We start from the raw sequence: 22,469 nt of genomic DNA, 5'->3' as shown, positions 1-22,469 counted from the left end.
CACTGTTGTGGCCTCTCCCGTTGCGGAGCACAGGCTCTGGATGCGCAGGCTCAGCGGCCATGGCTCATGGGCCTAGCTGCTCCGCGGCATGTGGGATCTTCCTGGACCGGGGCGCGAACCCACGTCCCCTGCATCGGCAGGTGGACTCTCAACCACTGCGCCACCAGGGAAGCCCTAGGTTCTCTATTTTTATAAAGTAAACTCTTTAAGGGGACAGTCCTCCACATGTGGATGGCGTAAAAATAGACTGACCACCAAGTGTTTAGGAAGATTTAAGAGGTTATTCTCCTGAAGCATATGACCTGGTTCAGTGGCAGGTGTGTGGCCACCCTGAGCACACACCTTTATGGGGTAGCACCACTGGGGAGACACCTGCAGTGTTCACATCTTGGTGATCGTGCAGATGAATTTATCTGCAGCACAACTTTTTGTGCACTTTGTCAGCAGATAGGTGAATCCATGGGACGAGCAGACCTACTATAGGAACAGACAAGCTAGGGGTAGAGAATAATATGGTTTAAAACATGTTTTAAAGATGTGTCACTAACTTTTGAAACAGTAAGGAAGGGTTTAGGTACCTTTTTCTCCTCTGCAGTATCAACAGATGAAGCAGATAAACATTTTCTCTGAGTATTGCTGCAATATTTAAAGTACCAATCTAAGTCTGATCCAAGAATCTCCCAGCAAATAAAGTGGGAAAAAACAGGGTATGCATCTTTGTTGGGTGAGTTTGTTCTCTTTATTAGCAACTTCCTGCATCCTGAAACTTTCAACAATGTTGATCTAGAGGCAGAGCAAAAGTATGACTTCTTTAGGAGCTGTGACTCTTCCTGAACAAACTCTCAGTGTTTCAAACTCTGTACGTGAAATCTCGAGGGCGAGGGAAGTGTTAATTAAGCTGCAATTCTCCTCCCTTCCGGGGAGGGGAGGGGGGTGGATGTTGAGAAATGGCTCCGATAGCCGTCCCATTCACCTGCTTGAGTTCCTATTGAAACCGTGTTATCTGCGTGGCTTTTTTTTTTTCCCCCTCCATTCTTCTCAGGGAAAGTATAGATTTTCATGAACACAGGCAGTTTTGTTTTCGCTGTTAAAAACAACTCCACTTTACTGGAGCAGGCTTTCTGTTTCACCCCAGGAAACAGAGCGTTTCACTCAGAGGTAACTCTCCACTGGGTGAGGCGCAGCCTGTCACCTGACCAGCTCCAGAGCTGCCAGTGGCATTCCTAGAATTCTTGAACCCGGCACCGCAATGAACAACTTCAGGTTCACTGAGCTGAGTAGATTCCACTCCCTGTGCCCTTGGAGTCCGCTGCCCGAGTCTCCCACCCAGTCTCAAAATAGACCGTTGAGTAGCAGCAAGTGCGCCTTTGAGGAGTAGCACGCAGGTAAAGCGCGTTTGGGGGGGACAGCTGGGACTCCCCGAAATGTGTTGCGCATGGTTCAGAATAATTTCTCTTTTTGGGGTGTCTGTTTCTCCATACAGAAACCCGACTTGTCAGTCAACATCTGCTTAAAAAATGTAGACTGAATAATGAGAACCTGGGCGTCAGATTAGGGAATGAAATTAGGAGGGCCAAAGGCGGGGATGAAAAGGAATTTTATAAGCCAGTTTTTGTAACATAGAAAGTAGAAGATTTGGAGGCTGACCTACTTGGATGTGAATCTTGGCTCTGTGTGTAACCTGGGGCATGATGTTTAACCTCACCAGTCCTGTTTCCTCTTCGGTAATCATATCTACCTGCAGGGTTGATGGGAGAACTGAGAAGAAAGTGTCTAGTGAAGAACTTGGTACATAGGAAGTATCCTAGTGTGTGTACATACGTGTGCTTGTGTGTGTACGGTGGATGCATATGTACACCTACATATAGGCCACAGGACTATGACATTCATAAAAGCACGAAGTTTCTCAGAAGATGAGGTAAAATTTGATCCGGCTCTAACCTTCTGGGCTGTTGCAAACAGAGCAGCAAGAGAAGCCAGACACCTGAGCAAAACATTGACCGGAGCTGCTGAAAAATAAATAACATGCCCTGTTGATTCTTATCCAGGAAAGGGAGGACTGGATAAGGATGCAGGGTGCTCTTTAAATGAGGACAGATGGAAGGGAGGCGCTCAATAATTACCATGCACAGTCATGTATGTACCTACACACAGTCCTGAGAGGGGCTTTGTCCTGGGAGACCAACTGCTTTCAATCCTGACTCTGCAACTTACTCTCCAGGTCCCCCTGGACTGCTTGTTTTCCTCTCTGGACATCAGTTTCTCATTGCATGGAATTGTTGTGAGAATTCAGTGACTTGTTATGTGGGAAACTCTCAAGAGTAGTGCCTGACACATGGTAAACACCCACTAAACATCAGCTGGTGGTGTCATTATTTTACAAAGTGCTGTTTTGTGTGTTATCTGCTTTGATCTTCAAAACAACCTGATGAGGTAGATGAGGTGTGCCTTACACACGTTTTGCAGATGAGAAAACTGAGGCTTGGGGAAGGGCAGAGCATGAACCAAAGGCCCCATGACCACTGACTGGCTGGGCTGGAACTTGAATCTGGGGCCCCAGACAAGCAGGTGGCTTAGTATGTACTCAGCACACATGCACTGAATGAAACCTGAAAGTTCTGGCTAAACACCATTTCCTCCACAGACCCATTCCTTGTCATCTTGCCCTAGGAGAGATCTCTCTCTCCCTCGTACTTCCCCAAACTTCCTTTTGTAGTACCTCGGCGACTTTTCTCTGGGTCATCCTTGTAATGTAGAATGTTTGGTACAAGTCTCCTCTCTCCCTCCTCCACCCCTGGATGTGTGAAAGTTTTCATGTATGGCTATGTGTTGAATAACAATGTTGCACATGGTGGACACACAAGAGTAACAGCTGCAGTTGGAAGCATGAACGTGGGACTCCACACCAGGTGTCACTGCAAGTGTGAAAAGAAAAGAAGGAGCCCAGGAGAACCCTGTGGGTGCCCCTCTCCCCCAGCATGTATTTCTGCTCCTTCTCGAGTTCCAGCTTGAGAAGCTCTGCCATGTCTGGGGCAGCTCAATCTGCTTCCAGAAGTGCCTGATAGTGACCAACAAGCTGACTGGTCAAGGTGAAGTAATTTCCATCCGATACCTTATTTTCCTGAATATTATTTCACAGAGACTCTGCCATTGCAAATACCTGAGTGGGAGAGGGCGAGGGGAGCAGGGGAAAATTCAGGAAAACACTGCCCTAATTTTTCTTGTAGATATTGTAATTCACCCCTCCACATTTGCCAGGATGCAAAGGTCCTTTGTAGGATCCTCACTCTCCTCTCTCCCCATCCCCTGAAACCTTCCCCACCCCTCTCATTCTTTTCTCATCCTCTAAGCCTCTCTTCCTTGTGACTCTCCTGCTCTCTGGTTGGCCTGAATGCCAGGGTGTAGATGGACAAGGATGCAGGGTCAGTGTAGGAGGCAAGAGGAATTCATCTTCTTGCTTTATGACCCTACCCATATCTTCACCCTCAAATGTTACTAATGAGGTTTCTACTCCTAATGGTAGCTTCACGTGGAGTCTTACGTGTCATCATCAGTCCACAGCAGTTATCGACTGGGAGCCCAGCACTGGAGTCTCTGGGTCCAAATCCCAGCTCTCTAATCTACTAGCTATGTGGCTTAGACAAGTTATTTAATGCCTTGCGTTCCTCACCTGTAAAATAGGAATGAAATAGCCTCATACAGTTGTTATGAGGATTAAACGAGTTAATGTTTACAAAGCATCCAGGATCTGGCATGTAGACAAGCATATGTAAGTATTGGGCGTCATTTTTCTAAAGCTGGTAGGTAGTGCAAAAGCTGCATGTAGGCAATACTACCCTTGACATCTCTTCACTGGCCTGTGAATTGCACCATTTGGAATACTACAGATCGCTTCTTCAGTTAGGTGCCTGATGATGGATTTGGCTTGTGTTCAGAGAGCATGTTGTATGGAGAGTATGTAACTTTAAAAGTGCTTTCAGCACAGAGAGGTGCTGCCACAGTGATAGCTCACGGGGGGACACCCAAGGGAGCAGCAGACTTTCCCTTTTCACACTCATTCTGGGGAACACATTCAGACTGAAATGCTGGGCAGAATCGCTTATGTTACATAAACTGCTTATGTTACATAAATCAGTCTCAGCTCTCACTCTTGGAACAAGTGGCTGCATTTGTAAGTTACCTGTATGTATGAGGTGACTCCACTCTAATGTAAACTTGGGGGGAACCCACTGGCCTGAGAACAGGAGAAGAGCACTGCCACAGCTACTGTGAGGCCTCAAAGAAGTCTTAAACCTCCCTGGTTATGAAATGATTGCTAAGGTCTCTACCAGTGCAAATGGTCTATGGTTTTATTAGGCCCAGAAAGGAGCTGATGAGAATAATCAGTTATTTAATTGGTACCATTGCCTTACTCTCTGTGGGCTGTTAATTAAGTAAGAACTACAATGGGACTTTATTATTTCAACTTTGGGAATAGAGGGAGGATTGCCCGATCCTAAAACCCTTCCCCTTTAGCCTTCATTGCAACGTTCTCACCTTCAAGCTCTGTGTTCAAGTTCACGCTCACGTTCTATAGAGATTTATCTGGTCTCATACTCCCAGGCAGAGTTCTTGATTTCATAGCCATTTGTTTAGAGAGTACATAAGAATAGGGCACCTTCTGGACTGAGGTTCAGGAAGCTCCTGTTGTCAATACAGCCAAGAAGCCCCGCCAAGGAGGTAAGTTAAGCATTGGTTTCCATGTCCAGGAAACAGGCAGTGGGTCTAAAAGGTGTTTCCTGTGTTCTATCTTCCTTTCATTGCCCTTTTCTGTTTGGTTCCCATGGGAATCTGTTTGGGGACAATCTGGCAAGTATTGGGCATATTTGTTGCTGGTCCACTTGTTTCCTTGTGGCAGGGAGAGAAGGACAGGATATGGAAAGGATATAGAAAGGGGAAAAGTAGGGGATTTAAGCTGCTTTTTGAGGCTCAAGTTAAATTCTGGAGAAATAGAATCATTTTTGACAGGACTTTTTGAGACAAAATAAGGAAAGAGTTCTTTTGAAGATCGTCAAGCCAGAATCTGTGATCCCATGCACATTTCCAAATGTCTTTGTTTTCCTCTCTCTCTTCTGGGCACCAAGTTCACATTCCGAGCTCTTGCCATCCTACTAAAGGCTATCTTGTGTCATTTGTTTCTCTTGCAGAGCGTGTCAAAGAAGACCTCAAAGTCTGGAGAAAAATGACCTTTCAAGGAATACGAAGTCTATGTCCTGCTACATGTTTTTGTCTCACTAGCCTCTGGTGACTGAGACACATGGTCCTGGGCCCGCAGACAGTCCATTGATTGTCAGACCCCTCAGCATGCATCAACTCTTCAGACTGGTCTTGGGACAAAAAGATCTTTCACGAGCCGGCGACCTCTTCTCCTTAGATGACTCTGAGATTGAAGACAGCCTGACAGAAGCCTTGGAGCAAATTAAAATCATTAGCTCGTCTTCAGTAAGTAAACTCGTTCTTAGACTAGACCCCTGAAATGACCTATTCCGGAGCTAAATGACTGTACATATCCTGGGGAAAAAGATCTTTGCAGAGGAAAGAGGAAGGACCACTCATGTTGGTCTCTCTTAACCCTTCTCTGTGGTTTAGCTGGCATCTGAGAAATAATACCAGGGAAGTCTTTGACTTGGGGAGCACCCAGACCACCTTTTGCCCATTCACAGAGACCAGAACTCTGGAAATGGCAGACCAGAGTGGAATTCTCACAAAAGGCTGTCTAAAGGTTGTTTCTACATCCTTGAAATGACATGGAGAGGAGAGGGAGCAAATCTGGGGGAAAGCAGACTCACCGAGCTGCACAAGAGCAGCGCCTGAGATGGGGGTTAAATAATGAAAGAAGGCAAGGTGACACCTCCTGCCACACAGGTAATACGAGACCAGGACAGCTATCTCTCTGCTGCCAGAAGTGACAGTTGCCCAGGGCTTAATCATGCTGATTCTGTTTGCTTCTGTATAATCTCCATTTTTTGAACCTTTCCTTTGCTCCTTTTTCTACACGCCCCCCCCCCACCCATTTAATTCAACTCACCCGTTATTAGCCCCCAGTATGATTAGACAAACTTAAAATCTCCATCAACCCTCCCATTCCTTCGCTTTTCTTCAGTGTCAAGATTATATATCCTGAAAGCACTTCTGAAAGAGAGCGTGTGTGGAGTGCCTGGCGTGGTCGGATGTTGACCTTCTTGACTGTGCTTGCAGGTTGGTCCCATTTCAAAGGCCAAGGCCACCAATTATCCCCTCCCATCCTCCCAGCTCAACAGTGTTTTTGCCAACACTTGGCACAAACACCCACCAGGCAAAGGAAAGAGACAGGACTCCAGCCATAAAATACTGAATAGCAAATATGTACATATTTCAGAGATAACAGCTTTCTTCCATGTCATAAAAGATGCTTAAAAGGCATAGCAACCAGTGCTGCTTCCTCCTCAAATCTGTCAGCACGTTCTCTTGTTGGCTGCCATTAACGTGCCAAGTCCGCCCAGTGACAAGTGAAGTCACTGCCCAAACACTATTTTTTCCTCAGATAATGTCTTTGACAGCAATTACGTGTCCAGAAAATTAATCAACTTAGTCTGACTCAGAAAACAAAGTATTCCTGGTACATTTCCGCTTTCTGGGTAGGATTTGTGTGCTATTTCCAGCAGTCCCTTCCTTCATACTCCTCTGGAAATAAACTGGCTGAATGTGCTACTGATGTTATCTAATCTAATGAAAAATATGTGTATGTATATCTAGGTATCTGTATCTATATTTCCCTGAAGCCTATTTCCACTAGAGGTCACTAGTGTCAGTGATTTCTTCTGTTTCTTCATCAATTGCTTTGTCTCACAGATGTCAAATTCAGAATTTCAGGACTGGTGAGTTCTATTATGTGTCCCCACTTTTAACCATTAAGGCTGGCATGTCCTTTGTCATCAAGAGCACTGTCCATACTTTAAGCCCTCCACTTAGCATCCCACGAGACAAGTAGGTCTGGAGAGCTAGTAGTTCTCTTGAGATCTACATCTACTAATTTCTGTCACATCCCATTTCTTCCATTCTCTATCTGTAACCATGGCACAGAGTAGATAGGTGGCAGAATAAAAAGAATAATTTTTTTGTAGAGGAAATCATGCAGATCATTCCAGTTTTTAAATGCAGGGATCATGTTGATCGATCCAGTTTTGAAATTTGCTGATCAATCCTGGTTATAAACATGTCCCTGTTTGGCATTCCTTCCCAGCTCCCCTCCTTTAAAAGCCAGTTCAAGTTTCATTATTCCTGAAATGATTTCTAGTGGTTCTAGTTCTTAGTGGTTGCCTCTTTCTAAAAGGACTTAATTGCCCTTTTGCATTATACTTTTCTTATAGAAAGTCATCTATTCATATATCCTCAAGTGCAATCTCTACATGGGGGAATCCAGGATCTATGTTTTCAGCCTTCATATCTCTCGATGAATTTCAAGCTCGTACTAATTGATATCCATCACCTCAGATTCAATATATCTAAATTAGAAGTTGTCACCTTTCTTCCAGTTATACTACCCTTTTCCTAGGTCTCCAGGTTTGAAACCTGGAGTCATTCTTGACCTCTTTCTCTCACTCTCGCCTTTTCCTGTAAGTTCTGTAGGCACTGCATGAGAAATGCCTCTCATCTGCTGCTTCCCTTCCCTTCCTGCTGCTATCACCTTGGCTTAGGCTCTCAAACTAATTGATATCCCTGCCTTTGGCCTTGCCTTTCTCTAGTTCAATCTACTAACAGTTACCAGCTTAAATTTCCTAAGCCAGGTTTTATTACATGTCTCTCTATTGTTCAAAGTGTATCCATGATGCCTCAATACCCATGACATTCAATGACCAAGGCCAGTGATCAGTCCCCTGGACGACCATGCCAACTCTATGGTTACTTCCCTGTTAGCTGCATCCCATCCTTCCCTTATAACCAAGATCAGATAAATATTCCTTCTTAGGCCTTTCCTAATGACCCTGGGTCTCAGTAATCAATTCCACTTCTCAATTCCTCTTTAGAAACATAGAACTGGAAGGACCTTCTAAACTGTCTTGTCCAACTTCCTTACAGCACAGAAATCCCTTCTTTAGGATTCTCAACAAATAGGTGGCCTCTCCTTCTGTTTTTGCAATGATGGGGACATAGTACGTTTCTGATATTTTTTTCCTGCTCCACCATTTTCCTTTGGTAAATTGCCCCTTCCCATTGCCTGAAGCCTTCCTTGATGGGGCCTTGAGTCAAGGTTTTCTACTTTGCCTTTGACAGGGAGGGGGGAAGGCAGGAGTGGGGACACCTGACCCAAGCTATACCAATCAGATTTTCTTTCCCAGTAATTCTAGAAAAGAAATCAGCAAAGGGTGAGCTATCATGATGATGGTGTCCCAAAGAAACAGTCCTTGCTTCCTGTCCCTCTATGACTATAGCTGCCTCAGTCATTGTCTTTCTAAGGCTAGATACTACAAATTTCCCTTCAAATCTGCAAGCCACCTCATATCTTTTAATTATTTTATTTGTTTGTTTATTTTGCTACAGCTATCCAAACTTTTCCTGCTGCTTATGAACAAAGAATCCTAACTGTCAAAGAGATAGCTGTCTCACTGTTGGAAGTTCAAATTGTTAGTGTGTTCCTCCTTTTGGCCTAATAAAATCGCAGTCTATGTATTTTCTTTCTACTATTCTTTGTTCTATTCTCTGCCCTCAACAATCAAGAGACTCTAACCTCTGTTCCTACAAGAAGAACTTTAAACATGTGCAGATAGGTATCAGGTCTCACCTCTGGCTTCTCCTCCCAGCTGAATATCCTTATGTTTTTCCAGGACAAAGAAGGGCCTGTAGCAGGGATAGTTTACACCAGTCTCTGGTCTGGAAACTCAATTTTGTCAGTACATGAGAAATGCTATTTAAATCATGCTATCAGAAGTATGAAACATAATGGTGACTTAGTGATTTATAATGAAAAGTATAACGTCTGTCATAATTATTGTGTGTTCCATGCTATTCTCCCCGACTCTATTTACCCAGTCTTTCTCTAGACAAGGAATACTATTACTGATTATGCGTCTTCCTCCTCTATTATAATCACATTTTAGCCCTACCTCCCGGAGATTGTATTTAACTTACCTGTAAAGTCACGCATGTATAGGTAGTGTCTTGCGTTAGCCCTGTAGTTATTAGCTAATCCCACTCATACAAGTGGGTTTTTTTGTTTGTTTAATCCTCAAAGGGCAATCTTTTTTCCAGATTTTTGGAGGATGCCTCTTTGTAGCCTATGTTCTCAGAATTTTGGTTACCCTCCTCTGGAATCTTTTAAATTTATTATTGTAATTTATCATTGCCTAATACTTGAACCAATTGCTTGGAACAGTTGCTGATTCTAGTCAGATACTCTGCTTCTAAAACTTCTTTTCAATAGTAACATCACACAATTGGCCACATTTATCCTTTGATGTGCCAAGACCCTCAGGTTAAATCAAAATTTGTAATTAGATAACCTGAAAAAATTTTTTAAGTATAGAATGTCACATTTTAACCATTGAAATAATATTCTTGTCTTTAGGCCCTCATTCCAGAATGTTTATACCTTTTAAAAAACCATGATTCTGTCCAATATATTAGTTATCATTCCCAGCTTTGCAGAATCTGAAAATTCAGTAAGCAAGCCTCTAATCCTTCCCCCAAAGTCACTCATAAAACAATCGAATGTTACTAGACTCTGCTCTGCAGTCTATGCCCTTTTTTCCCATCAGTTACTCTAAAACAGAGCTCGAAAATATTTTATCCTCAGGCTTGATTTGAGAAAGTGACTTCTCACTCGAAATTCTAAGTTCCCAAAGACACCTTTAAGTTTTGTCTTTTCATTTCAAGTCTTATCTGGACTACCTAGGCTCCCTCTTTCCAGACTATCCAGGTGAGACTCTCTCCCTATCCATTCAGCCTCTTCTCATACTCTCAGCACCACCTTTCCCACGATGCGCACCCATGCCTAATCGATCTACCCGTCTTCCAGTTCTCTTTAATTTTTTTAACAATAAAAAAATGTTAGGTACACAAAAATCACCAAATTTAAGAAATTAAATAGAATTGTTATCACCTGCATGTGTCTCTCTAACCCAATGCACCTCCCTTTCCTCTCTTAAGGAAACCAATATCCTGTTGTGGTATTTATCCATACGTGTTTTTATTTCTTTGCTACATATGCACGGCTCAAAAATGATTTATAGCACTGTAGTTCATGTTTTTAAACTTTATATAAATAGTGTCATAAGTCTCAATGTTATGTTTTTGAGGTTTATCTGTGTTGGTACATGAAGTTCCAATTCTTTTGTTTTCAGTGAAATGGTGTATTCCATCACATGACTATGCCACAATTTATTTATGCAATCTTCTTTTGATGGACTCACTATTTTAACAGTGCTGCAGCGAACATTCTTATAATTAACAATTTTGGCAAATGTGCTTAATATCTAGTGTACACAAATCAGTAGTGAAACAACTAATTTTGGCGTTTTGTGTACTTTCAATTTTCTGATAAACCACCAAATTGCTCTCCAATGTGGTTTTACCAATTTACACTCCCATCAAACATGTACAGTATGAGAGTCCCAGTGGCTTTATTTCCTGATCAATGCTTGCTTTTATCAGATTTTTAAAGTGTCAGTTTAAGTGAAGCAGTGTCTGATTGTTATTTAAACTTTCACTCCTCTCATTATTATTATTATTTTTTTTTGCGGTACGCGGGCCTCTCACTGCTGTGGCCTCTCCCGTTGTGGAGCACAGGCTCCGGACACGCAGGCTCAGCGTCCATGGCTCACGGGCCCAGCCGCTCCGCGGCATGTGGGATCTTCCCGGACCGGGGCACGAACCCGCGTCCCCTGCATCGGCAGGCGGACTCTCAACCACTGGGCCACCAGGGAAGCCCTCACTCCTCTCATTATTAGGGAGTCTGACCATTTCTTCATATGTTTATTTGCTATTTGCCATTTGAGTTTTCTTTTAAGTAAAGCACCTCTTTATGGTTTGGGTTTTTTTTTTTTTCTTTCCATTTTTCTCTTGAGGTTTAAAAAGAATCTGTTCTTGTTAAAGGAGTTTTTTTTGTATATTTTTCTACAAAGCCTTTATCACTTTGTGCATGTTGCATGTCTCTTACTCCAAATATAGCTTGCCATTTTTTTTTTTTTTTTTTCTTTTGCGGTACACGGGCCTCTCACTGTTGTGGCCTCTCCCGTTGCGGAGCACAGGCTCCGGACGCGCAGGCTCAGCGGCCATGGCTCACGGGCCCAGATGCTCCGCGGCATGTGGGATCCTCCCGGACCGGGGCACGAACCCCTGTCCCCTGCATCGGCAGGTGGACTCTGAACCTCTGTGCCACCAGGGAAGCCCAGCTTGCCTTTTACTGTAACATCTTGGTATCTGATAGGATGAGTATCCCCAAACTCTTTCTTTAAAATTGTTTTGATTCATTCTGTTCTTTAATAATTTGGTATTAAGCTTCTCAAGTTTCATGAATAATTCTGTCAGTATCTTGATTGAAATTTCATTATATCTATAGATTAATCTGAAGAAAATTAACATCTTTATGGTACTGTTTTCTTATCTGTAGATAATGTTCATCTGTCCATTTATTTAGATCTTCTTCAATATCTTTCAATAAGGTTTTATGATTTTTTTTCTTAAGGCTCTTGAGTCTTATACATTCTTTAAAATTTATAAATATTTTATGCTTTTAGCTGAAGTTATAAATGGTACCCTTTTAAAAAATTATATTTTCAACTATTTTTGAGGTGATAATAGCATAAATGACACTTGTATAGTAATATTATGTCCAGTAAACTCCCTCAACTCTCTTATTACTTATAAATTTTTTCCATTTATTCAACAAATATTTATTAGGTACCTACTATGTTCCAGACACTTATATGCTGAGGACATAGGAGTAAGTAAAATAGACCAAAAAAAAAAAAAAGAAAAAAACCTCTGCCTTCATCCATTGAATTGGGTGAGGCAGAAAATTAAATAAATAAGGAAAATATGTAGTATATTAGAAGAGGATAAGTGCTATGTAGAAAAATAAAACGAAGAATGGGGACATAAAATTGGAGGTTTGAAATTTTAAGTAGAACAGACAAGGCAGGCCATACTAAGAAGCTGACATTTAAGCAAAACTTGAAGGAGATGAGGGAGCATTACCTGTGGATACCTTCAGGAAATCATTTCAGGTAGAGGAACCATAAAGTACAAAGGTTCTTAAGTTGAGGGCAGCCTAGAGTGTTTGAGGAACAGCAAGGAAGTCAGTGTGCTTGCAGCAGAGGGAGCAAAGTGGAAAGATCATAGGAGATCGGGTCAGAAGGAAAGGGCAGGCTGGATCGTATTGGTCCTTGGGCAGAGAGCTGGAGAGTTCTGACCAGAGAAGTAACATGATCTGACTTTCCTTTTCCTGTTTTGAAAAGAGTCTGCAAAAAGGCAAAAGTGGAAACAGGGTGGCCAATTAACCTGCTTCTGCAATAACCCAGATATAAGAAGCAACAGAGACTCTTGGAGCAATAGAGGTGATAAGAAGTGTTCAGATTCTGGATATATTTTGAAAGTGGTACAAACAAAATTCATTAATATGGGTACAGCATGTAAAAAGAGAGAGAGAAAGGACTCGAAGATTTTTGGCCTGAAAAACTAGAATGATAAAATTGTTGTTAAGTAAAATGGAGAAGACTGGGAGGAACAGATGTGGGGGAGAGGTAGAAAGGAATCAAGAGTTCTTTGGACATGTAAAGTCTGAGCTGTCAGACATCTGAGCAGAGATATAGTGTAGATAGTTGGATATATGAGTCTGGGGTTGAGCAGAGAAGTCTGGGCTGGACATTTTAATGTTGGAACTCATCAGCCTTGAGACTGGATGGGATCACCAAGGAAGTGAGTGTAGACAGAGAAGAAGAAAGTCCAAAGGCTGAGTCCAGCGCACAAAGATCAAAAAGATGATGAAGGAGGACAAGTCAAGTACACTGAGAGAAGGGTCCAGTGAAAGAGGAAGAAAGTCAGAAGAGCATGATGTCTTGAGAGCCAGGTGGACACTATCAAGGACAGAGCGATGTCAAATGCTGCTGATAGGTCAAGTGATGTGAGGACTGAGAACTGACCATTATTTCAGCACATGAAGGTCATTGTGACTTGACAAAAACAGTATCATTGGGTAGAGAGGAGTGAAAACTGGATTGGAGTTCAAGACAGAATGGGAGGAGATTTGGAGAAAATGAGCCGTGACAACTCTGGGCATTTTCCTACCAAGAGGAACAGGGAAATGGAGTGGTAATTAGAAAGAATTAGGGAGTCCAAGAAAGGATTTTTTTAAGAAAAGAAAAGCACATTCTTTGGAATTTTTTATATATACAATCATTATCTTAAAATAATGATGGTTTTGTTTCTTCCTTCTCAATTCTTACGTCTTTTATTTGATTTCTCTGTCTCCTTGTCCTGACTAGCTCTCGAGAACAATGTTGAATACAATAGGAATAGCAGATACACTTTTTTCCTTCTTTAAAGGAAGCTTTCTGACTTTGCAATGTAAGTATAACGTCGTTTGCTCCAGGCTTTTGGTTAATATCTTTTGTCAGATTAAGGAGATTCCCTTTCATTTGTATTTTTCTAAGAACTGTTAAAGTTTATCAACTGCTTTTTCTAGATAATCCGATTTTCTCTTTTAATCTGTTAATGTGGTGAACTGCAGTAATAGATTTTTAAAATATAAAGCCATTGTTACACTCCTGGGATAAAATAAAATTTTACATTTATTTTAATATATTTCATGATTTGGTTTCATATTTTTAAAGGAGTTTTGGAACTGTAAGCTTGGCCTATAATTATCCTTTCTTCTACTAATTTTACCTGGCTTTGGTATCAAAGTATAAATACTAGTCTCATAAAATGAGTTGGGAAATATCTCCACATTTCTATTATATACAACAGTTTTATAAGGTGGTGATGATCTATTCCTTGATCTCACAAAACACCCTTGGGGCACCATGAGTTTGTTTGTTTGGTTTTCTGGGGTAGATTTCTGAGGTACTAATTCAATTTCTTTGAAGAAAATGGAAGGATTTTTGCTTCAGTCACTTTTGATAAAATATAATTTCTAGGAAATTGTACATCTTATCTGAGTTTTCAAATTGATTGGCATAAAAATGTTTGCATTATGTTGTGTGTGTTCTGCTGCATCTGTATTTAAATGCTCTTTTTCACTGATATTTTCTTTCATCAATATTTTTAGAATTTTGTCTTTTTTTAAAGCTTTTAGCATCTATATAGGATCTTTCTTTCTTATTAATTTCTTTTTTAATGTTTATGATTTTCCTCTTTATTCTTTCTCTGGTTGTATTCTGCTTTTTTTTTTTTTTTTTTTACTCATCTCCTGAGTTGTATGATTAGCTTATTGCTTTTTTTTACTTTCTTATTTTTTAATATAAGCACTTAAGATGATAGATTTCTTGCTAAGTACCACTTAGCTTTATCCTACAAGTTTTTGAGACATAGTATTTTCATTATAAATTCTAAATACTTTATTGATTGTGATTTCCTCTTTGACTCATAAGTAAGTTAGAAGGTTGTGCTTTAATGTCCCAAAGAATATTTGTAATCTTGTTGAGTTAAAATTTAACTGCATTGTAGTCAGAGAATGTTAACTGCATGATACCAATTGTTTGGAAATGGTTGACTTGCTTTGTAGCATAGTTTATGGCTAATCTGTGTACATAGTAATAGCTAATGCTTATGTAGCAGTTGCTTTGTTCCAGGAACTGTTCTAAGAGCTTATCACAAGTTAATATGCTTTTTCCTTTCTAAACTTTTGAGATAAATATACTAATATTACCCCCATTTTATAGACGAGGGAACTGAGAGACAGAGAGTTTAGTAATTTAACTTGTCCAAGATTATATAGCTAGTAAATTGTAGAGCCAAGAATCAAGTTCGGAGAGTTTGGCTTCAGAAACAGTTCTTAGCACCACACTATACTGCCTGCCTCTTTACATGTTTCATATGTGCCCAAGAAGAATGCGTATTTTCTAATCATTGAGCATAAGACATTAAGCTTGTCAATTAAAGAATTCTTATTAATTATATTGTTCAAATTTTCTATAGCCTTAATAAAATTGTTTTTGCTTGGACTGCCAATTGCTAAGAGAGGCATTTAAAAAATTTAAATTTCTATTTCTAGTCTCTTAGTAGTTACCTTTAAAATTTTAGCAAACATAGTCACTATATTTCATCAATTCTAAGATACTTTTCACATATCTATATCTCTGAAACAAGTATACATTTTATAATTGATTGAAATCTAACAGTTGCTATGGGCCAGGCAATAGGCATAATATAGTTGTCATTGCCCACGTATGCATGAACTTATCATAGCTTTGCATATTGTTACCATTCCAACTGAATTATGTGCATTATTATTACCAATATTGAGTTAATATACATTTAAAATGTTTCAAAACTTCTAAATATAATGTGGCACTGAAACAAAAACTTATTAGCAATGCAGAAAGGCATGGAAAGAGAGGACCAGGGTATAAATTCTGTATTAATGAATGAAATATTCATCATTAGGGGAAAGATAGAAATTCCATCTTTTCTTGCAAAACAGTAACTGAGAACTTTATGGAACCTAAAACAAAACAAAATAAAAATACCTTTTTATTACTGAGGTATTTGTAAAAGATTGCCTATTAAAATATAGTAAGTAGTGCAACTGAAAGCAGAAGAAACAGGCAATTCCCTTAGAATAGATGAAAGAAATTTCAAAGAAACGAATTTGTGCCGTGCATAAGATTTTCTTTAAGGCATGATGTAACTCACAATTAAATGGCACATTTTTCTCTTTCTTCGTAATGGTAGGTCTTATAATTGACACCTTCTTACATCTGATAAATTATAATGAATGTCTAAAGTTATGCAATGGCTCTGTTCTCCTCCTATTACCACAAGGAAGTTGGAACACTTTAATACTCATCTTACATATTCTTAAGCAGCACTTTTATTCTACCTTGTTTAATGCCCTCAAAACTATTCTTTAAAATTACTGACTTGTTTTTTTAAATTCAGCCAATGCTTACTTTGAGCACCTAAGGTACTGTTTCTTTTCTCACCATTCTTTTTTTTTTTTTATTCTCTTCCTCCTTTTTTTTTTCCTTTTGAATCCAAATTCCTACTTTCTGAAGTATACATTTTAAAGCCCCTTCAGTGAAGGCCTGTTAGTAATAAACCCTCTCAATGTTTGTTTTTCTGTTTTTCAGACTTTTTGTCTTTATTTTGCCCTTAATTTTGAATGATAATTACCTGGATATAGATTTCTAGATTTGTAGTCTTTTTATTCCTCAGTAATCTATACTATTGCTGTTGTGAAATCTGCTGTCAGTTTGTCATTCCTTTATGCATAATCTACTTTTTTCTATTTTAATGTTTTCTCTGTGCCTTTGATGTTATAGGTTTTCACTATTATGTGTCTAGATGTGGTTTTATTTGTGTACTTCTACTTAATCCTCATTGTGTTTTTGAGTTTTATGCCTTTTATCAAACTTGGAAAGTTCTTAAATATTATATCAAATATTGCCTTTCCCATCTAATCTCTCCTTCTGGAAATCCTATTTATTTACTTATTTATGCATTCCAAAAATATGTTTTGAGTACCTACTATCTTCCAGCAATGTTTTTAGATATTGGGAATATAATGGTAAACAAAGCAGACACAAAGAATTGCCCTCATATCCTTTATATTCTATCCTATTTTATTGATGTCTCTCTTTCTTTTTAATTGTGGTATAATTGACATATAACATTATGGTAGTTTCAGGTATACAACATAATGATTTGATATTTGTATGTATTGCAAAATGGTCACCACAATAGGTCTAGTTAACATCCATCACCATCAAAGTTACAAATTTTTCCCCTTGTGATGATAGTTAATAACACTGTATTGCATATTTGAAAGCTGCTGAGAGAGTAGATCTTAAAGGTTCTCATCACAGGAAAAAAATGTTTTGGAACTCTATGTCTCTTCATCTTTTATATTTTCCATCTCTATGTGATACTTTGTTTTTTCGTTTCCTCAGCTCTATATTCCAATCCACTGAGTATTTGGGGGTTGGAATTTGATTGCCATCCAAGTTTCATTTGGTTTCCATTCTAAGTTTCATTCGGTTCTTTTTGACATCTTTTGGGTCCTTTTTAAAGTGACTTGGTCTTTGTTCATAAAAATAATTTTCCTTTGGGACTTCCTTGGTGGCGCAGTGGTTGAGAGTCCACCTGCCGATACAGGGGACGCGGGTTCGTGCCCCGGTCCGGGAAGATCCCACATGCCGCAGAGCTGCTGGGCCCGTGAGCCACGGCCACTGAGCCTGCGCGTCCGGAGCCTGTGCTCCGCAACAGGAGAGGCCACAACAGTGAGAGCCCCGCGTACTGCAAAAAAAAATAATAATTTTCCTTTATACATTGAATCATTTTGAACATATAATTGCATAATTTGAGATCAATAATTCTATTACTTGAAATTTTTGAGTATCTAATCTGCTTATTAGAGACTTAGTTTCTTATTTCCTTGAGTGTTTTATAAATCTGAATTTTTTAGTTGTGTTTAAATAAGGATTTTACTTGTGTGAATACTGAATTGCTTGAGGGTTGAGTGTTTTATCCCTCAAAGCAGTTTTATACTTGCTTCTGCTGGGAACCCCAGTGATATTATCATCTCTGGGACAGCTTTTGGTTTTGTTGTTGTTGTTAGTGTTAGTGTCTTGAGTTTGGAGATTCTTGGAATGGTAAAATAAATGAGGTATGCATATAGGTGTGGTTTTTAAAGTGGAAAGAGTGATACAAAGGATTATCCGTATGGACGCCAATGTAGAATGTGACCATAACCGAGGAGTAACTATGTGGTCTTTTTTGTGCTGTATGTTATTTAGTGGTTATGGAATAAATGTATAAAAATTGTAACCAAAGAAGGCAATATCTGTAATTCTCTGTAAGTTATAAACCCAAGGCTGGCTTTTAGGGTTCTGGTATCCTTAAGAGAAATAATAAACATAGTAATAGCTAACCTTTATCTGTACTTACTATGTGCCACACACTGTTGTAAATCCTTTCCCTGTATGTTAGCTCATTTAATCCTCACAACTATTCCTATAGGAGGTAAATATTAACAACATTCCAATTTTAAAGATTAGGCAACTGAGTTATAGAGAGATAAGTGATTGCCCAAGATTGCGGAGCTGATAAGACCAGAACATAGCTTTGAGCTTGGGCAGTCTGACCCAAGAGCCCATGCTCATAACCACTATGTTATACTGTCTCTAAAGGGGAAGAGAAATGGTCCATCCTTTGCCATAAGATGTCTCCCTTCTTCTCTCTCAAGCCTCTACTTTCATGCCAAATCCACTCTTCCCACCACTAACCATTTTATTTCAGAGGTTCCACATTCCCTTTTGCCAGTGGGCCATTCCCTGAAGAGTGCTTACAACATAGAGAAGGGTGACTGAAAGGTTAATGGATGGTGATGTGGAGGTGTGGTGTCTATGGCTGAGTGGGAGTTATCCATCCTGATAACTAGACCTGGAGCAGCACGATGCGTGGCTTTTTCATTGTCCTACTCCTCCATTTTGACATGCCCACCACTTTAGGATAAATTACTTTAAAATTGACAATGACCAGGTCACTGTGAGAATGAATCTCTAAACTCAGCTTGATGGGTTTGCTATTAAATAGATCTGGTCCTTGGAAGATACTCATTTTAATATGCATGGGTACTAACCCAATCTTGTGCTCAAGCATAAACACATACATATGAACACATATATATTTCATAAGAACAGGGTGTTTCCTGGAATGTGAATCAGGAAAACCCTAACTTCAAAGCTGATTCTTCACCAAAAAGCTTTAAACTATTCAATTACATCATTAAAAGAATTTAAAAGGTTGGGTTTTTTTGTTTTTGTTTGTTTGTTTTGTTTTGTCTTTTTGAATATCTGCCGAAGGAAGCAGTTAACTACTAATTCAGGTTTTTCCCTTTACTGGAGGAAATCTCCTTTTTAGAGAATAAATTTTTCTTCATGTCATACATAGGAATTTGAATATATAAAATTTCCAGTTGAGAAATCTCTTTATTTTTAGTGCAGTGGTATGGAATAAGAAATTATTAGCTTCAAGAGGTTCACAGTAATAAGAAGGTTCCTAACTGGTGCACCTATACCTAATATATTAACATATCAGCTGAACTTACGACCAGTGTGAAGTGATTTATCCTTATGGACAGCTGCTCAACTTTGCTAGTTAGAAATCTTTGAATATATGCCTTTGGTTCAACAATCTCACTGACACTATCCTGTACACTCCAGCGTCATTCCGAGGCAGCTTTTTCAAAATTTCCTAAAAATTCAGTACTCTCTTAGCATGGAAGTTATTGAACTTTGTGTTCATGAACCAAGACACATATATATGCCATGTGCTTTCATTGATTTGCACCTTCAACTTTTACTGAGGCTTGTTTCATCCAAATGAAAATCTCGTTGCTATTTGTTGTTAAATGATTGTTTAGGCATGGTTTAGTATGTTTCTCAATGTCATCTATATAAGCTCTGTGGTAACTGGGTTCCAGGGACCCAATTTAAAATGACTGCTCCAAGGGAGAAACAAAATCTTGGGTGAGGCCATTTCCTTTGACCAAGGACAGTTTTGGCAGGCAAACTTGGCTATGAACCAGCTGAGAAAATGAGTGTCTTTTTCCTAGCAGGGGATTTGGGCAGTGTAGCATAGTCTCCACTACAGTCTACCCCTGGCACCATGTGAGTCCATTTGCTTTATGTAATCATTTCTCCCCATACGGAAGCAGCTTCTCAGAGATGCTGATTGATCTCTACCACTCCAGTTGGTATCAGTGCTGCAATTGGTACTCATCGTCTCAGTGGTAGGCTGAATAATGGTTCCCCAAAGATGTCCACATCTTAAACTCCAGAACCTATGGATTTTACCTTACATGGCAAAAGGGATTTTTCAGATGTAATATAGTTCAGGATCTTGACATGGGGAGATTGTTCTCTTTTATCTGGGTGGGCTTGGTATAATCACAAGGATCCTTGCAGTAGGGAGGCAAGAAAGTCAGAGGCGGAAGAAGGAGATGGAATGATGGAAGCGAGGTTGGAGTGATGTACTTTGAAGATGGAGGCTCATGGAGGCCATGAGTCAAGGAATGCACATCACTTGTAGAAACTAGAAAAGAAAAGGAATTGGATTCTCCCCTCAGAGCCTCCAGATGAACTATCCGTGCTTTAGCCCAATGAGACTCATTTTCAACTTTTTACCTCCAGAACTGTAAGAAAATTAATTTGTCAACACAAATTCTTGAGCCTCTAAATATGTGATAATTCATTACAGCAGCAACAAGAAAGCTGATATAGTCTTCCTCCTCTACCACCTATTCTAGATTCTCCTCACCTTCAGCTTGCACCTCTGCTGATTTAAGTTGCTTCTTAGTTGGGGGACTCAGATGCTTTTTCCTGAGGGATCTGAGACCCTGGTCTCCATGCCCTTCTTAGGCTGCGACTACTCCATTGTCCATTTACATCAAAATTGGGCAAGGGAGTGCCTACAGATGCCCCACTGTGTAACAGCAGCCCAACCTCCTCCTAATGCTGTGGCCAATTACCCTTGCCAGGATGGCAGCTCTTTTTGTTTTCTGCTGGTCTCTTGACTCGGGAACCTGGAGTGGCTGGGTTCCCAGGCTTGTGTATTCTACCCATAGTGAATTCAACACCATGCGATGGTCATTATTTTAGCATGTATGTATGTATATATATTGCTTGTTGGAGAATGGTGGCCCATTCATATAGAGTATTTGGCTGAGTTACTCCTTCAAAAGCCTATTCGATTGATCTGCTAGTCCAGCAGTTTCAGGTGGTATGTGATAAGAACAAGTGATAGAATCCCATGATCATGTGCCGACTGCTGAACCTCCTTGCTGTAAAGTGGTTCTTTGGTCAGATACAATGTTTTGTGGGATCCTATGTCAGCAGATCACATACTCTGTGACCCCTTAAATAGTAGTTGAGGCTTAAGACCTGGGGGCAGGAAAGGCAAACTCAAACTCTGATTACATCTTTTCAATAGGTATTGATGTCTTTTCTGGAGTGGAAAGACCTAAAGCAAAAAATTGCCATCAAATGATTGATTAGTTTTCTTGAGGGATAGTGCCATTTTGGGGGCTCAGCACTGACCTCTGTTGCCAGCAGACTGCACGCTTAGGCAATGACAATAATAACAAGATCAACCTTGGTGAATAGGAGCTTATGCTGTTGGGTGATGCCTAGCTTATATCCCAAGGCTACTCCATTCATGCACCCACTGGATCACACTGTAGTGGCTATGATAAAGCTGATGTCATCTAAGCCATTCTATCCACTTGTTTTTTTAGTGCCTCTTCTGTGGTTAATGCTCTCATGGGCATTAAAATGGGATAAAAAAGATATCTACACTTTGTGCCAAATTCCATGTATCAAACCACATGTTTCTTGCTCAGAGTTCCTTATCTCTGATCTCTCAATCTTCCTTCTTCCAGGCCCTTGGCCATTCAGCCAAGCCATCTGCCACCACTCATGATTCTTAGCTCTTACCTGTACGTTCCTTTTTCCATACAAAGTTAATGACCAAGTGCACAGCCTGAAGCTCTGTCCATTGGGAGAATTTTCTCTTATTGTTGTCATTCAAGGTCTACTTCTAACTAGGTCTACACTGTAACAGCAGTCAAATTTTGACTTCCATCCACATACTGAGCTAACCCATCAGTAGTCCAAGTTCAGATGTTTTCCTACTCTGTCAGCAGATCATAAGGGAACCTGCCATATGACTGTGTCCTGGAGGTGTCATTTCTATAGTAGTAGATGACATAGGAGTCTAGGCTACCTGTTCACACAGCTTATTTGTGCCTTCTGGCTTTGTTTGTGTCTAACCCAAGATGTGCCACTTCCTAGCAAAATAACTGGACTCCAAAAGTTAAGAAAAAACAATATCATAGTACAAAATAAAATGACATATTAAGATCAAATATATCTATCGTATCATTTCATCTAAATGGTCAAACTTGTCTGTTATAAGAAAAAGACTTTTAGATGGGATCACAAGGCAAAAGCTAGCAAACAAGAGACATATATTAAATAAAATAATTTAGAAAATGTAAAAATAAAAAGATGAAAAACAATAATTTACTTGATTAAAGTACATGTTAAAATTAATTCAAATTAAAGCAAATCCTTTTGATATTTACAGCAAAACCATATGCCACATATTCAAAACTAATATGAGTTTATTATTATTTTTTGTACCATGCCAAATTACCAAATAAAGCACATGAACTGACACTTTGAGACAAAGTCAACACTGAGTCAAAATTAATCCTCTTTGCTGAAAATTCT

General features: G+C 39.7%; 1 protein-coding gene across 1 annotated transcript in view; it reads left to right on the top strand.

The window, feature by feature from the left end:
• Positions 1 to 1,297: 1,297 nt before the first annotated feature.
• The window catches only part of VEPH1 (ventricular zone expressed PH domain containing 1), a 214,913-nt gene continuing 193,741 nt past the window's right edge, over positions 1,298 to 22,469 (top strand). The window contains exons 1-2 of the mRNA XM_019946334.3: positions 1,298 to 1,385; positions 5,187 to 5,481. Of these exons, the coding sequence (XP_019801893.1) occupies positions 5,344 to 5,481 (138 nt within the window). The 5' untranslated portion in view covers positions 1,298 to 1,385; positions 5,187 to 5,343. The remainder of the gene's footprint in view (positions 1,386 to 5,186; positions 5,482 to 22,469) is intronic.

Source organism: Tursiops truncatus, chromosome 4, assembly GCF_011762595.2.
Source record: "Tursiops truncatus isolate mTurTru1 chromosome 4, mTurTru1.mat.Y, whole genome shotgun sequence".
In the NCBI taxonomy this organism is placed as follows: Eukaryota; Metazoa; Chordata; class Mammalia; order Artiodactyla; family Delphinidae; genus Tursiops; species Tursiops truncatus.
This window is presented reverse-complemented; position numbering and strand designations above follow the sequence as displayed.